General features: G+C 34.0%; 2 protein-coding genes across 3 annotated transcripts; both read left to right on the top strand.

Annotated features, from left to right (window-relative positions):
* Nucleotides 1-1,017: 1,017 nt before the first annotated feature.
* Nucleotides 1,018-5,499, top strand: LOC18034224 (transcription initiation factor TFIID subunit 14b). 2 transcript variants are annotated; one of them, XM_024178950.1, is made up of 7 exons: nucleotides 1,018-1,269; nucleotides 1,771-1,859; nucleotides 1,965-2,186; nucleotides 3,157-3,344; nucleotides 3,426-3,547; nucleotides 4,973-5,065; nucleotides 5,218-5,255. In XM_024178950.1, the coding sequence occupies exons 1-6, from the start codon at nucleotides 1,156-1,158 to the stop codon at nucleotides 5,015-5,017; spliced, it is 780 nt and encodes a 259-aa protein (XP_024034718.1). In that variant the 5' UTR covers nucleotides 1,018-1,155; the 3' UTR covers nucleotides 5,018-5,065; nucleotides 5,218-5,255. The 2 variants fall into 2 exon arrangements, with proteins under 2 accessions (XP_024034718.1, XP_006423534.1); XM_006423471.2 differs by lacking the exon at nucleotides 4,973-5,065 and having other exon boundaries at nucleotides 1,019-1,269; nucleotides 5,218-5,499.
* A 4,286-nt stretch (nucleotides 5,500-9,785) lies between these two features.
* On the top strand, nucleotides 9,786-10,406 carry LOC18033753 (auxin-responsive protein SAUR50). The gene has a single exon (XM_006423470.2). The coding sequence runs from the start codon at nucleotides 10,000-10,002 to the stop codon at nucleotides 10,318-10,320; it is 321 nt and encodes a 106-aa protein (XP_006423533.1). The 5' UTR covers nucleotides 9,786-9,999; the 3' UTR covers nucleotides 10,321-10,406.
* Nucleotides 10,407-17,570: the final 7,164 nt, after the last annotated feature.

Below are 17,570 nucleotides of genomic sequence, written 5' to 3'. Positions count from 1 at the left end.
ATTGAACTTCAGAATGAGATGCCTTGTCAAGGACTTGGCAGTTAAAGCTGTTCTTATTGGGAGCTTTCCTGAGTGCTTGGCAAAGATTATGCCAGCATTAAAGTTGGTGAATTGGCTGGAGATTCCTTAAATGCAGGATCAATGCCATGTTATCAGTTTTTGATTCTCGGTTTGGTTTGTGCAACAAGATTCGAGTTTGTAAAACAGTTTGTAGAACTGTTCAGAATTTTCATGTTTGAAAGCAGAATGACAACAAAGCAGAAACAGAACAGAAATATGAGATTGAAAGAGAACACAAATTTATAAGGCTAGAAACTTAAAAGAGTCTACCTTGTACTCTTCAGTTCTTTTGTGAATAATGATAATTTGTTAAAAACGTCCCAATATTCATTTAGCTTCAGGGTCGTAGTCATGATGATTTCACTATGTTTAGCTATTGCTCTGTGCGAATTCAGATTGTTGTCCTGAAAGAATGTTTCACCATGTTTGCCTTGCTAATTATACAATTTGTCGCAAAGCATCCAAACGACATGTCATCTACGATCAAGAAATTTACTTTCCCAGGATCAGCTATCTTGGAAGCGATAACAAAGTAGCAAAGGTCCCTGAAGAGTTAGCTCATTTTTGCAAGTGCAAGTTTGCAGCTACTTTTCACAAGCAGAAATTCCGGCAGGCTGCATCTATTTTCAATTCATAAAAATTGCTACAGCCTGCAGGCGTCAGACAGGAGCATAGAAGAAGAAAAACTATTGTTTCACCAAAAAAAAGAAAAAAAAAATCAACAATAAACATGTGATTAAAAAGTTGAAACAATTACTTCCAAAAATTGAAGTGTAGAATTGCACATGCTGTTAAAGGCATACCTGTAAATTCTTAACTGTCAAACAAATCAATATGGTCCAGTGTTCTATTGCTCACAGTAAAGAACAAGCCACATCGTGACACGACACCTAATCAAGGGCTTTATAGTCATTGTAATAGCAGACCCTCTTTATTATTGGCTTCGCCGAAAATGCTTCCCAAGTTCTGGTCGTACGGAATCATAATTCAAACCCTCATTTCTGTGAATCAGAGAACAGTAATCAGTGGACAAAAACCCTAGTTTCTTGAAAAAAAATAACATTGTTTTTTCAGAAGAGTTTGTGGTGTTAGGACATGACAAATAGTTCATCATCGAAAAAGCATGGTCCTGGTCAACCTGAAGAAAGTGGGCCCACACTTAAACTTCAACGTATCAAAATGAGCAAACCTGAAGAAGCTGAAAAGAAGGTGAGTAATTAATTTAGCGGTTTCGATTATGAAACCAACTTTTGATGGTTACCCATTATGGAAATTGCTAAAATAGTGTTGCCCAGAAAGGCAAAATGTGTTTTTTCAAAGCAGTTTCTACTTTCTTGTACTGTCACTCATCACTGAGAACTCAGTTTTTTCGATCGCTTCATTTCCTTCTAATAGTTTGAAGCTGAGATTTTTTGTTGCAAGTTTAAATTTTGGCAATTACCCATTACTTTTATCACCAGAGAACATTGTTACTCAGGAAGCAAATTTTAATTTTTGGCAGCAGATTTGAAAAATTTTAATACCCAAAATATTGTGATGAAGTTATTTTATTAGGGTAATATTGTAGTATTTAACTTGTGCAAGAGTATAATTGGCCAAAATAATGTTGCTTAGTGATGTTAATAATAAAGAATCATGAAAACTTAGTTTGAAATCATATATAGCTAATAGAGTGTGATTTTTGTTGAATGTGTTATGGCTTTTGTGCAGAATTTGAATAAGAAACTTAAAGATGTTGAAATTAGTATTCCTATAGTGTACGGTAACGTTGCATTTTGGCTTGGCAAGAAAGCAAGCGAGTAAGTATCATTATTGTTGAATATTGCTAGTTTTATAGCTTCGTACTTTTTGTTTTTACATGTTTTGAATAGATGGTTATTTGCATTTTCTTAATGACTAATTAGGTATCAATCTCATAAGTGGACTGTGTATGTTCGAGGAGCAACAAATGAGGATCTAGGAGTGGTGATAAAGCGTGCTGTTTTCCAGTTGCATTCCAGCTTCAATAATCCCACAAGGGCTGTGGAGTCACCACCGTTTGAATTATCAGAGTCAGGATGGGGTGAATTTGAAATAGCTATAACGCTTTACTTCCATGCTGATGTTTGTGATAAACCATTGAACTTGTGAGTTGCTTAACCTATAATTACTTCCTATTTACTTGAGCATTGCTTTGGAAACACTGAATTTTTTTGCCCCCTGCTAAAAAGGTAGGGAATGGGCAATGCCGAAATCAAATTTTTTTAATCCTTTATTTCCCTTGGGACTCAAACTTGGGTGCCAGCCAAATGAAGCTGTTTGAAAACCACTCGGTCAAGCACCCTTGGGACAAAACCTAAACAGCCATTTTGTTCCAAGACACTGTTAGTATTGTTGGACCTTAGAGCAAAGGTTTATTATGTTCACAAGAAAAGAGTGAGAATGACAAATTTGAAACAAATACTCAGATTCAGTTATGCACATGAACTTAGTCATGAACACTAGTGTAGTGAGTCAGTGCCAAATTTGCTTGAGCTTCTTCTTGTCAACCTTTGATTCAACTCACTGTAGCCATCATTTGATATTCTAAGGATGATCCGTGAAGCATTTTCACTTGATCTTTTTTGTGCCAAAATGGTAGGAATTAGTAATTAATGGAGCATACTCTCAGTAGTTCAGTTGAAAGTATCAAAAGGGACTACAGCGCCCCTTTATCTCCATCTCTCCAGAACTTTCTCCTTATTATCCTCCTCTGTTGCAAACCATTTTCTCTGCCAAGAATTCTTGCAGCTCCTCAGCTCTTCATTTGATTGCTAGCCTCCATCCAAGCCACATAATTTAATAATGAAGCTAGATAGATAACCACCACTTGCTGGTGTTAGTCAATCACATGATCTCTGCTGTGTGTTAGAAGCACCTGTTGTGTGAGCAGTGCTGGTGTGAGTTTTCCGGTGGCTAACCTCATTATGGTTTTTTTGTAATATCTCAATTATCTTCTGTTTCAACAGGATGATTCCAAATGTCTTGATCAAATAATCTCAAACCTGATATGTAAAAATCCAAAAATTTGAAAATGATCCTCAGGATTAATTTTAAATAAATTTTAATTATGCACAGATATCATCATTTGAAGTTGTACCCAGAAGATGAATCCGGTTCCATGTCCACTAAGAAGCCTGTCGTTGTGGAATCCTATGACGAGATTGTGTTCCCTGAGCCTTCAGATAGCTTTTTGGCTCGTGTGCAGAATCATCCAGCGGTAACCTTACCTAGATTGCCTGTCGGTTTTACTTTGCCTCCTCCTGGTAGGTTTGAGAGCTTTGTTGTCTGCAGATACTCCTCTTTACTATGCTTCAGGTGAATAAGTATGCCTTAAATTACTGTAGTGCCAATTGAGGATACAAGTAAAAGGAAGAGAGGAGATACTAAAGATCACCCCTTGGCCCAGTGGTTCATGAATTTCTCAGAAGCAGATGAACTATTGCAACTTGCAGCAGCTCGTCAGCAGGTCAGCAAGAATGGAATGCATGCCATTTCCTCACCTCTTGTTCAGTTTGTATAAAAATTTTGTGATATTGATGATGATTTATGACACTCATTTACAATCACTTCTCATGTTTAGCGGACTGTGTTCGAGAGAAATAGGAAATTTCTATTCATAATCTTTACACGCTTTTAATAAATCCTCAAAATATGTTTAATGCTTTTGGAGTTCCATCTTCTTATTTCACCTAGATGCAAACTTCAGTTTCTTTATGATACTGGTTGGGAATCATCCACTAGATACAATTTTAAAAAGCCATTTGTGGCATTTGAGTTTAGTAGTTGCATGCAATATAGCTGACATGTTCTTCATCTCATTCTTATCATTGCCTTTTATCCCTACATGCTGTACACAACTAAGCTGGATTTATTACCAACTCCCTAGCTGGTTCAAACATTTAACCTGTGCCTACTACTTGCTCCCTTCCAACTTTATCAGCACAAATAGGGCTCTTAAAAATCAATGAATCTGGAATCTACCATGGAAGATATGGATATTCCATCGAATCCAATTTTGTAGTGATACCAGTTTACAACGGATGTCGAACTCCAAGGTCATTTCAAAGCTTCTTCTCTTTTTTTTTTGTTGGTAGCTTCCAAGAAAAGGGACACTTGGTACGAACTGTGTTATCAATTAAGGTAGTTCATCCATATTATGTACATTTGTACACAGCTTTATGAGCATCATTCAGTAGTTGAAGACAATAAATAGATCATAAAAATTTTTCATGCTGAAGGGGTTGCATGGTTTTGAAGATTACATTCTTTCATCTATCTGATTAAACTAGTGAAAATTATTTGTAAAACTGAGATGTATCATCTTTATTATCCTTACCTAAGATGCTGCAAAATGTGTTGATTCAATTTAATGATCCAAACTACAAGTCTATCTACTTGAAGACTGACTCAGCACTGCAAAGGATGATTAAAGTGGCAGAGAATGAGATTGTATGAAATGTGTCTACCATATGATTATCTGATTTTATACCTTGGCTTTGATCTATATCAGAAAGTATAAAATTGCTGATTAGACTAGAATATGGTTCTTTTTTTCATCTTCTTTGGTCTCTAAGTCATCTTATCAATTTGATCTATGAAGGCAAGCTGCCATAGACCATTATCTGAAACAGCTTATTTTTGTCTTAATCAACTATTTATTGATTTATATATTTTGGAAATTTTCTCACATATGAAGGCAAGCTGTTCACATATCATTTTCTCAAATGAAGCCTTTTGTTGAATCCTATCAGTATCAGACTGTAGTACCAACTTTCTTAATTATTCTTTTAGCTTATCTATAAGTGATGTATTAGCTCAAAATCTCTGAAAACTAGTAGTATATCCATGTATTGCTTTCTTACTCAAGGTTCCTCCTTTGATTTTTTTGTAGGAACATTCCAATTCCCCTTTTTTTTTTTTTGGTGGATCAATTTGAAAATCCAAAAATGTTTCGGAATTGATTGAGCCAGAATTCCAAATTTTGGTACTTAAATAGGAAGCTTTTTAACTTTATGTTTTATTTGCATTGACAATGCATTTTACTCAATGTTGACATATCTTAATTGAGATGAGCTGTTTCAGTATTTTACGAGTGTGCAAGTTAAATATTTTGATGCTGTAGTTCCAATGTATTAGGTCCAAGCTCATATTGCAAAACTCAAAAGACAGATAAGTTTGATAGATGGGCAGCAGCAACAGTTGAGATCTACCTCTGACCCGTAACTGTACATGTAGTCCGGCAAATTTTTGAGATTTCAAGTTCAAATTGGTTTTGCAGCAGAGCACATCATAGTATAGAATTGTATAAGTGATATGTATTTTCTTGGATATGGAGGGTTTTGTCCTCTTGTACTTTTTTATTTCAATTTCTAGTGTTGTTTTTGCCCCAATGTTACAGTTTATCTTTGTATCAGTAAACAAAGTGCAAAAGAATAAGCATCATTTGAATAATTTTGAGTTAAATGTTTTGAAGTTACTGCATTTTGTACAGTATTCTGAGATTGCTCACTGAAGTGCATCAAATTTGATCAGGAGACTCAAGTATTTTGTTTATTTTCTTTAGAATTTAATTGTGTCTCTTCACACAAATCAAGTGAAATCAGAAGACTCAAGTAGAATGCACATTCCAAAAAAAAAAAAAAAAGTAGAATGCAGCATTTCAGCTGTTTTTTTCCTGTTAGTTTTGGGCGAGTTGGAAGTAAAATTGCAGGAAATCCAAATATTTGCAAAATTCATGTGTATGTTACCCTCTTACTATCCTTCAGAGGTTAAATATTTGACTCCTATGAGAGGGAATTTGAAGTTCTTGATTTAGCGAGCCAGTAAGGCTGAAGTGACAAGCTAACTAGTTCAAAAGCCTGGGGGTTGAGACATCTCCTGTACTAGCAGATTCAACCTCTCTTGTAATTAAGCTGCAACTGGATGGATTGACCTGGGCTGGAGCCAGGGTTGCGGGCTATGAATTGTCGGTCTTCTACTTGTTTCTCTACTGTCATTGCTGAAAATATTTTCAGGGTCAAAGCATTTGTGCTACTCATCCCCACCCCCCACCACAAAACCAAATCTGAGAGATTGCACAGTTTCAAGCTTTGCATGATGAGCGGATTTGTGCAGAGTACATGTCCTTAAAGCTGGGGTGCCATTCTTAGGTACTTGTATCAGTCCTTTTGATGCTTTGAGTATATAGGTAAAATTGGAATGGGGTCATCTCATCAGCTCTGGCTTTTGGATTGGGTCCTCCCATGTGCCGTCAAGGTCATTTCAACATAATTCCAGTGTCAATCTCATCCTTTTTGGTTAGACACACTCCAGGTACAACCTTCTTTCCTTAACTCCCATAAATGCTCTTTAGTTTTGTCATAATGGGTCCACATTAATAATTTCAACAATTTGATAACACCCATCTCTATCTAAATTGTTATGATCAAGGTACTAATCCAATTATTAGTGTTTGCTTTCTTGTCTTTCTAGTTAATTTGTTTATGTATTTCTTTTGACTCCGTATGCAACAAGTCTCACCCTGATTGATTTTCTACCATCACCCTATGTGCCATTCTGTTTTCTTGAGGCCATTTTTCTCCATCATGTCCCTTACACCCCATGTGAACTGACTAGTTTTGCCTGCTACTGGCATCACAATCGGTTATCTGATCAAAGACACTGTAAATTGTTAGAATGACATCATAGAAAATTTCTTAGGGAGCAAAGTTACTTTTAACCATTGAAAGTTTCCCTCAAAACTCAAAAACAACCCAGCAGCTCGACATCATCTCGAAGTTCCTTTATGCAGTTTCAAGGACTGAGATTTGATTATTCAGAAAATTTCCTTTACAACCACATGGGTTTGAATAATTTTGCTCTCATTTAATATGCGGTTTCAACAAGTTCCATGCAATATGATTAAGAGCTGCTAGAAAAGATAAACCAGAGTAATGAAAGGAATTTACATGATAGATTTCAGGTGGTTAGTGATCAACAGATTCATTTTCATTTGATTTAATGATAATTTGGCCGTTTGAAGTAGTTGGAGTGAATGATCTCACAAAGGCCTTACTATGTTGTCTTTACAGGAGAGTCTGGGGGCAAAAGTAACATGGCCTTCATGTGCTAAACAAAAGCCAATGTCATTATCAACTATATAGAAAATTGCTGCATGCGTGTTAAGGCTCTTATGCTCAGCAGAGCATCGCATTTTGGTGTGAAAAAGGTGGGCCTTTCTCTTGCTGTTTTTATCATTTCTTGTCCCAAGCATTCTCATTCACAGAACATGGGAGCACTTATTTGATAGATGGTGACCTCTGGTAACTTTTTTTAAAAGTTTACCGTATAGATATTTAATCATGGTGTTAAAGAAAGGAAAGCAATGATAATTAAAGCATAAGAGAAAGAAAAAGGCTGATTATATATTAGCCGATGAATAATGTTACGCATACGAAGTTGGGATACGAATATTCTTGTGGTCGAGAATGTATAGGTTAATGCTTTGGTGGGGATGGACATACATAAATTTGGTGGATGAGGAAAACAAAAAGAGAAGACAGAAAGATGCAGTACATTGCCGTATCAAATTTATAACCTTTTTGAGATAACTTTCTGAGCCTTAGAACATGGAGATGTACAATTTATGAGAGATATGGAGATAGAGCCAACAAGACTAGCAAAGAAGATACCAGTGATGCACATTTCTAGGTAGTAGAATCATGTCTCATTACAACTCTTATTTTAGGTGGTGGTGGTGGTGGTGGTGGTTTCTCCAGGACCACAAGAGAGGAAAGCTCTCTCTTGCTTTCTGGGCGCACTTAATTTCTTGTAACAGCTACTGCAGAAGTATATGTGTACTCTTATCAGGTTTATAGGCCGGATTAAGCATTAATGTTGATGTCCCTTATTTTTAGCCTAAACAATTTTCACATTCTCAGTCTCCTGAGGAGAAAGAATTGATTTTTAGAAGGTGGTGAGGTCTTGAAATTCAGAGATAAACGGTTCAACAAGAAATCATGATAAAATTGTGTCCATCACATGGTGGGCACATTGAGAGTACTTCAATTTGGACATTGAATTTGTGGGCACGATTTTATGAAAATGACATGAAGCGATCTATACAGAAATAGCATATTGAACAAAACTATCTTATTCATATTTAGGTCAAATTTCATCACTTAAATCCACATTTTAGTTATTTTTTAAGCCAAAGTTGGGAAAATTTTAAAAATTATTTTAATATTAAACCTTAGACATATAATAGTTCTGAATCAAATCTTTTTAGAGAGAAAAGTTTTTAAAATTTCGCTCACATTAATAAAGAGAAAAGAATTTGTTTACGAGTCATATTAATATATTATACAAGAGGGTGGAGGATGAGAAGAAATTTAATTACCTGCAATGTTATACGTAAGAGGGTCCAGGATCAAGTTTTAAATTTCCCCTTATTCAAGTAGGCATAGGGTTTCTTTATTTTGTTTTTTTTTTTTTTTTTTTTTTTGGGTTAGGTATGAGTAGGACCAGATAGAAAAAAATATTTAGTGTGGTCGAAAACCTGATACCAAGCAGTAAAATACACATGGGTTTCTGAAAAGAATTTGTTGTACTCGGACTCTCGGAGAAACTGATGCTTTATATGTCAGTGAGTCTAAAGAATCACAAGCCCAAACAATCAGATAAAACCAAACTCTCAACAGCGTTGTACTCTCTGGTACACTTGCAATTGGCCCGTGATTTCAGGTAAATCATTTAACATAATTTAGTTAATAAATAATCACAATAAAGAAAGTTTCCTATAATCAATTTTCAGATTGAAAATACTTCTCCTCTTTTTAGCATGGCAGTGAGTAGGCTTTGACTCTTGAGTTGCCTTTCTTGATTTAGAAAATAACTAGTCTTTGAAATCACATCAAATTAAAAGAGATCAGGACATTGATTGATTCTGTCTTCCAGCATAATGATTCAAAGAGGTTAGAGACTTTTGTCACTGCTTCAAATGACTTAACAATAAACAACTAGTGAATACTTTAGAGAAAGTTAAACTATCAAGAAATTAAAATAAGCTTGTACCATAAGGTCAGAGTTGCTAAAATAACATGGGGTAGTAACGAAAGGTTAGAAAAGCTCTCTTGATTTCTATAATACCTCTTGTATCATGTCATCTTTTTTATAAAAAATAATAATAATAGAGATTGTACACAATATAATGTATCTGAATCTATTGATATTACAAATATAAATCTGTAAGGATCAATCTTAATATAACACAATGTAAGTTAACCTTGTTTATAATATAATATATCTCAATTTATTGATATTACAAATATAAATATGTGAGGATCAATCTTGATTAACACAATACAGATTAACCAATATATGTGCTACGAAAATCTACTGTAATGATGGAGAACAACTCTACTATAGTTTATTATAGAAAAATCTAACTACATTGGACCTAATGTGATATGACCATCCAAACCAAGAGAAACGGGGTTATCCCCAATATAATTGTATCTCTTGATTATTGTAAAGTACTCTAAATTTTGTTAAAGAGATTAATTGATTACGAACACAACAATATTCCGATAGAGAAAGGTCAAGAAATAGATAAATTTTGAGAAATTAGAGATTGTCCTTGGGAGAGAGGAGAGAGGGAGAGGGTCCATGTTGCCATTAGGAGGGCCAACAAGGAATTGTAAACCCAATGGCTTTGGCACCCACCATGTCCTTTATTTCTCTGTAACACATACCCCAAAAAACCCGTGGTATGTCGTTTGCCCCCACACTCACTCTCTCTTCCCTGAACATCTTCATAAATACCCCTATCACCTCTTCTCTACTCTCCCATCACCACCAACACAAACACCTTTGGCTCTTGCTTCTTGCTTCTTGTTTCTTGCCTAGCTCAACCTTCACTCTCTCAAAAACCAGATCAAAATGGCCATTAGAAAGTCAAGCAAGCTCCCACAAGCAGCAGTCTTGAAGCAGATTCTCAAGAGATGTTCAAGCCTGGGCAAGAAACAACATAGCTCCTATGATGAAGATGGCCTCCCTCTTGATGTCCCGAAAGGCCATTTTGCTGTCTACGTTGGCGAGCACAGAAGCAGATACATTGTTCCAATCTCTTTCTTGTCTCATCCTGAGTTTCAATGCCTGCTTCGACAAGCTGAGGAAGAGTTTGGTTTCGATCATGATATGGGGCTCACTATCCCTTGTGAAGAAGTCGTTTTTCGCTCTCTAACATCCATGCTTAGATGAAAAGGAAAAAGAGCTTGGTTTGCTTGCTTGGAGGAGAAGATGATCCATTACAAGATGAAGCTCTTTTGCTTCTCTTTTTTTTTTTACATCTTCTCCAGATCTTGTTTTTCTTTATTTTTTTTTTCTTTTGAACCCATACAGGGTTTTTATTCTAAGTGACTCTAACTTGACCCAAGAATCAAGAATTATTAAATGTGTTCTGGGTTAGAATTGTATAAAAATGTAAGGGGGGTTTTTCCTCACAGATAACATCCTGTGAGAGAAGTTTTTAATAATTAATGCCAAGAATTAATGAAGCAAAGGGGTTCATTTCCTCTCCATGACTTCTCTTTTCTCTCATATCTTTCTTTCTTGATTAAGTTCTCTGATTTGTGAGTGATTAAGATGCGTGCATGCCTGACAGCTTGAAATGAAAGTATGAAAAAAACAAGGGAGCTTGCTATGTTACAGATTCTGTATGTAACATAGCAAATGAGAAGCTTATACGCTGTTGCAGGAGAGAGGAAAAGCAGTTGGGACTTGGCTGATGCAAGGCCATAAAGGCCTCAGCTGTTACTTGCAGAAGCTGCAACTTAGCTGAGTCCAAAAACAAGATCTTAATTCCTTAAGTCAAACCTAAATCAAAGGAACCGGCCACATGCATTTATCTACAGCTTTTTCAAAAAGTTATTATAAGTGTACAGCATAATAATCCCATACCATAATATAAGTTTGTCAGGGAACGTGGGGTACGTAAATTATGTACGGATCATCCCCTTCTTATTTATCAGTCACCCTTTGTTTTTAAAATACCCCAATGATATTGGGCGCTCCCATACTATATTTATCGGGAGCTATTGCCTATACAAGATTCAAATTTAACTTCAAAGTTTTCAGCTAATTAATTACTTTTTTATTATTCCCAAGGGCTTGATCAGTTCATCCAGTAGTATCTAATTAATTTTTAGTTAATCATTTGAATTTAAGAGATTATAATCTGATCTTTTTTTAAGTAAATTTTATTAATATAATTAGTGGTTAATAAATTTTAAAAAAATAATTAAATCTTAATCACATATTAATATTAAAATACGAATGACAGAAGGTCTGTAAAAAATTAAGAATGTTCAGATAAATTTGAATTTAAGAGCTAAGGAGGAGGGAATAATTCTCTTGCAAATATTTGACATCGAGCAGATATAATTGTTTTGAACTCTGAACTGTTCAAACAGTGCCATAACAACATTATTTAAGCAGGATTAGCACAAATTTCGGATTAGAATAATCTTGCCCTCGGGGAGCATGCAAAATTGAAGGGTGAAAAAAAAAACGGTTGAAAGAAGTCAAAAGTGTAGCATGTGATGTCGCTGACAAAACTCTTTAACCAAAGTTTGAAGCAGCAGTTTTCACAGAGAGAGAGAGAGAGTGATTGCATGTTGAAAGGTGAAGCTTTTCCGTACAAGTTAAATTATTTCATTATCTTTTATCGGCTAAAAACTTCAAATCTTTTCGGTCCTAGTTAAATTATATTAAATGTAAAATTATTTGAGCCAATTAAAAAAAAAAAAAGCACTTTAACTTAGATCTCGTTTCTTGAATTTACGTAGTTGAAATTGTGAATGCAAGCATACTATTGAAAAATACTATTATCATGCTAGTTAATTAAATGGGTCATATATGAATTTAACTGAAAAAAAATGTGGTTCACAATTGTCATATGTGCATGATCTAGGATTGAACACTCCTCATTACCACTCGAAAATTGCATGCCTTATCTTATCCTTTTTCTTCTGTGGTCCATGGCCTATTGATTGAAGATCATCTAGTACTTGGCACCGAAAACTATACATAGATGAATCAACATATTATTTGACCAATTTTTAGGCAGTATAAAAATTTGAGATGCAAATTTCTCTCACATTAAGATGATATGAGATAATTAGCATATATTTATACACCATGCCTTAAAATATATATATATCTCAAAAAGAAAATGTATGCATTAATCAAAGCATCAAAGATATGATCGAAAGTGAATTTGTTTAGAATTGAAGCGTACATTATTTGTTAAACTAATAGGGTCCATCCCAAAACAACATTAATTAATTTAAAATGAGGTTGTTCGTGGAAATAATGACCAAGTTATGAATATATTGATTACACGGCAGCATGATCTAGGTGTGTATAATATCGTCAAAGTCAATGCAAATTTCGGCCTCCCGTTGCTTTTTAGCTCTTTATTTGTTTTCCAAAATCAAACAGTAAAAGCTTATATACTTTTTGGTGGCTTTGGAATCCCACATAATATGAGACTTCATGTTTGACACCTCCATGAGGGCTGAGGCTGCATTGGGGTGCAGCTGCCTCATAAGTTTTTTGGTTCTTTAATTAAAATAATAAAATATATTATTAAATAAAATTAAGAACCCAAAAATATTGTCGCGATGATGATGAACCACCAGCGTTAGTTAATGTCCTTTGTAGAACTAGTAAAATTTGACACGATCTGATTATCCGACACGAGTACGACACGAATAAATAGGTATGAGTCGTCGAATTTAACACGATTATTAAATACGTTGGGTCCGGGTCGACACGATTTTTTTCTGTGTCGGATGAGGGTTAAAGTTCTTAATCCATTTACCCGATGAATGCCCGATTATATTTTTTATTTTAAAATAATTTGTAAGTTCTTATTATCAAAACTCAAATATTATAGATGATTCACTCTTTTATTTTTATTTTTCAAAAAAATGAATATAAACAAAGTATTTTATTTATAAAATTTTATATACATTTAGAGTTTCAATAATGTAAATGTGTAAAATATTATTAGACATATATATTTTATAAATATCGATATATAATATTATTTATATATATAATTAAAACTTTATAGTGTAAATGTGTAATATTTTGGTAGATATGTACATTTTATAATATCGATAAATTATGTATGTATTTATGTATGTACGACAGTGTGTAAATGTTTGATGTAAATTTTGTTTAATATATAGATATTAAATGGGTTATTGGGTAACCCGACAATTTTTTCGTATTGGGTTTGGGTTTCAATATTTTGACATGATTATTAAATGGATCGAGTTTGGGTCGATTTAAATTTGACACGACACGAACTCGATCCGATGAACCATTTTGCCAGTTCTAGTCATTTGCAGTAAAATATGGTACTATTAGAATCGATATTATCAAGGCTATGCAACAGTTCAACTATTATTGATAAAAAAAAGCTTTGTTTGTCATAAATCTACAGTAAATAAATTTTTAAAACTAAAAATTTATCGGTAATACCCATACTGTTGCGGTAGTTTTAATGATAATAATTCAAATGGTATCAAAATATCAAACAACGCCTATTGCCGATAGTGAAAAGTGTTTATTTTAGCTAATGAATTTAAATTATTAATAACAATAAATGTAGATAATTTAAATTATTAATTCTACTTAATCATTGTCCCTTTCCAAAATAATATGAGTATAAAATAAATTTCATCCCCTTCTCAAATAGGATATTAAATATAAAATTATCTTCAAACCCTATCTTAATAAAAAAAAAAATCCTTTTAGACCAGTCAACCAGGGATTTCTATCATCCTTAATCTCTAATTATCGTTTGTATGTAAACAAACATAACCAAAGCCAATGGAATATTTTTTATAGAAAAGGATCAATTGGTGGCAAGGGATCAATCAGCAATTCTAAGCCCCACCACTAAAAACAATATTGAACCAATTTTTTATTTATGTAACTTGGGAAGCAACTACTTTGTGTTTTTGTTTTTGTTTTTTTTTTTTTCAAATTAGGACCAGTGAGAGACTGAAAAAAGCAAAGGCTGCCTCTGGCTCTTGTTAGCTAGCTAAATTAAGTTGGTCCTCTCTCTGTCCTTTTTCTTTAAATCCAACTGTTCTTGTGCCCCTCTTTAACTTTGAGCCACAAAGCTCTTCTGACAATTACAACTCCTGCTCATTTATAACTGCTTCTTCAACCCCCTTTGCTCTCAAAAGAATATCTTCTGCTGCACAAAAATCCATTTGACAATTTCCTCCTCAGAAAAAAAAAAAATCTTTCCCATTAATTATTGCCCTATTTGTATCTTTCCAACATCCCCATTTCTCTGTCCGATGGGTCATATTTGTCTTCACGGATAAAGTAATAATAAAATAAAATAATAAACTATTGACACACTAGAATAAGAATAATTCTATATTTTTCTTATTATACAAATAATAGAAGTTGATATATGACATTATTTAACAAAAAAATTCAATCACCCCATTAATTCTATTTTAATAATATTGTTAACAAATAATAGAAAAACATGAAGTTGCCAAAACCTGCTGTGGAGACTTGAAAAGGCATACTTCCTAATAAAAGGAAGAAAACTCCAAAAGAAGCGTCAAAGATTTTATATCTACTTCACCCGAAAGTATATTTTACTTGAGGCTAATGCTAAGTTACATGCATGTACCTTACACCCCTCTCACATGAATAGTGAATGATGTGGGTCCACTCACTATTCATGTGAGAGGGTTGTAAGGTACATGCATGTAACTTAGAGGGATCCTTTACTTGATATATAATAAAGCCAGGCATCTAGACTATTCAGATCCATTTTCTTGCATGCTCAGGTTTTTCTCTCTTTTTTTTTTAAAATAAAAATAAATTGCAAACTACTGGGGTATTTATAATATGAAGTCTATTTAAATCTTTTAAATCAGTTTATAATGTCGTAATTCGAAAATCTGAACTTAAATAACCTGAATCGCTTCCAAACATTTGAAAACAAAAAAAAAAAAAAATCAACACTCACAATGCACTTAAAAATACCTATTAAAATTCGCTATCCAAATTATTCGGATATCTTGCATGCTGGGGTTAATTTTACATTTTAGGTTCCTTTAAATTCTTACTGTTCATAAGGACACATAGTGACAGAGTTCTGATGAAACTAGGGACACAAGATTTGACAAGCACCAGTTAAGTTGTTATTGAAGAATTGAAAAGAGAGGACACGTCTTTCTTTCACATCAATATCAGAAAAATGAGTTGGAAAGATTTAAAATCTACAAATTATGTAGTAGAACTTACAAAATTTCCAGGTGGGTTGCCATGTTTCTTCTGATTTTTGTTCCCCATTGTCCCACCCTTTGTGAAAGTTCCTGGAAGGTGCCTTTGTTTGTTTTGATTTTAGCCTCCATTAACAACCTTCTCCAAACATCAAATACATACTTCATTCAGTTTCTTGTTCAGTCCATATTCCACTGGTTATACCAAATTAATGTTTTCTTTTTTCTTTTTTGACATAGAGCTCAAGTTATCAGCTAAATAAAAATACTTAAAAATCCTCAACTAAATGACTGAAAGTAATTTACATTGTAATATGATTATAACATTATTATCGTTTAAATTTTTTTATTATATTTCTTAAGATTTTTATTATTAAAATGTAAAATATAAAGATGGAGTCTTTCTCTCGTATAGATGTTCTCATTTTTATTTTATACAAACATATTATTAAGGCATATAATTTAATAGAGAGACACTATAAAATGCAGCTAGCGCGCCCCCTTAAAAAAAAAAAAAAAAAAGTCAAGTTTCTCACTTGTTAGTCAAGCTTTGAAACCCCTACCTTGATCTTGATTTATGGGATATTTGAAAAAGCACAGGTTTGGAACCCCATACAATGTGCTAATCTCGATCTTGCTGCTTGGTGGTACCCCTCTCGATGGTTGTCGACTCAACATTGACAAGGGTACCTAGAGCAATAGTTCCATCTCCAGATCATGAACGATACCCATGCCCAGCATCAAAACCTGCGGCTCGCCCCGGCATCTCTTACCACTAAACCATATGACTTTTTAAGTGAATTGAATATTGACTCTATGAAATTGTATACTTTAACAGTGTATTTCATTAAAAAAAAATGAAAATCACCTGCATTATCTGAGAATCTCTCTCTATATCTTTGTCTCCGTGCATATATTTACTGGAAAATACTACATACCCCAGGTCAAACCCCAAAAATGAAACGCTGCGTTTTACTAAAGCAAAAAACGATGCCGTTTTCCTTACCAAATATTTCCTATTTCCTTCATCCATGGAGCTCCTGCCACAGCCAAAGCCAAATATTTCCCCTTTCATTTCCTTCGTCAATCGAGCTCCAGCCACTTCCTTCGTCGATCGAGCTCCAACCACAGTCATTCGCAAATCGCAATCCACAATCCGCGCCTGAAATTTCCATTCACAATCCACAACTCACAGCCACGACTTCACAAAGAGAACGACTCCCACAGCCATCATGCGATAGCGAGATCAAGCTCTTTAACATTCGTAGAGCATATCTGGTTGTGAAAGCTGATTTTTAATTTGCTTGCGAGCTGAGATATTTCGAATTCTCTTCTTTTTTTTTTTGTAAGTTACTAAGCCGAAAGCTTTGCTTAAGCTTCTGCTTCGATTTTGCTAGTATGAGTAGTAAATTAAGAGACTTTTACTTGTTTATTTATATTTTTGGTAGTTGCTGCAAGTGATTTTTCTTCTTGAATTGTTTTCTTTGGACACTTGTGTTGAACAACGAAGTGTAATGTCGTGAAAAAGAGGATGAAAAAATTTGAAGATTGTGAAGCTGCAAATGTTTTTTCCCTTTTCATAAATGTGTAATTGAAAGTCTGAACTTTACCTTCTTACTTTCTTTTTCATAAATTGCTCATGGTGCAGTCTTCTTTTGCTAGTTGAAGAAACAGTTAAAGGAGTCTATAGTTGGGAAGAAAGAGAAAACGAAAATGAAAAGAGAAAGCAGAAGTTAAGTCCTCGGTGCGTGCAATTAACATTTTTTCAATTAAAAAAATTAATTCTCAAAACGGCATCGTTTTCTAAAGTTTCAGGGTTTGACCTGAGATTTGACCCAGGATAAATAGCAGAACTCATATTTACTAGTCTATATAAAATTTTGATTTAAAAAATCTAACGACGAGGAAAAGGAAAATTAGGGGTGGGCATATTTTAACCGAACCAATCCAAACCGATCTAAATCGACCATTTGGATCGGTTTGGATCAGTTTCATTAGTAAAAAAATTGGTTTCGGTTTGTTGGATTGCAAACCGACATCACTCGGTTTGGATTTCGGTTTGGAAGGATTCCAAACCGATTCAAACCGATCCAATCCAGAAATATTATATAATTACATTATATTCTAAGTTAAGCAATCTAACTAATTATATTTATCATTTAATACAGATTTTGACAAATCAAA

Source organism: Citrus clementina, unplaced genomic scaffold (assembly GCF_000493195.1).
Source record: "Citrus clementina cultivar Clemenules unplaced genomic scaffold, Citrus_clementina_v1.0 scaffold_8, whole genome shotgun sequence".
In the NCBI taxonomy this organism is placed as follows: domain Eukaryota; kingdom Viridiplantae; phylum Streptophyta; class Magnoliopsida; order Sapindales; family Rutaceae; genus Citrus; species Citrus x clementina.
The sequence above is the reverse complement of the archived record's forward strand: the minus strand, read 5'-3'. Positions and strand labels throughout refer to the sequence as shown.

What these genes read in the sequence shown, in the direction of transcription:
- LOC18034224 (XM_006423471.2), top strand. Translation starts at nt 1,156, where the DNA reads ATGACAAATAGTTCATCATCGAAAAAGCATGGTCCTGGTCAACCTGAA. An exon ending in CTGAAGAAGCTGAAAAGAAG is followed by an intron (nt 1,270 to 1,770) that starts GTGAGTAATTAA and finishes GCTTTTGTGCAG; the next exon opens with AATTTGAATAAGAAACTTAA. An exon ending in CTTGGCAAGAAAGCAAGCGA is followed by an intron (nt 1,860 to 1,964) that starts GTAAGTATCATT and finishes ATGACTAATTAG; the next exon opens with GTATCAATCTCATAAGTGGA.
- LOC18033753 (XM_006423470.2), top strand. Translation starts at nt 10,000, where the DNA reads ATGGCCATTAGAAAGTCAAGCAAGCTCCCACAAGCAGCAGTCTTGAAG.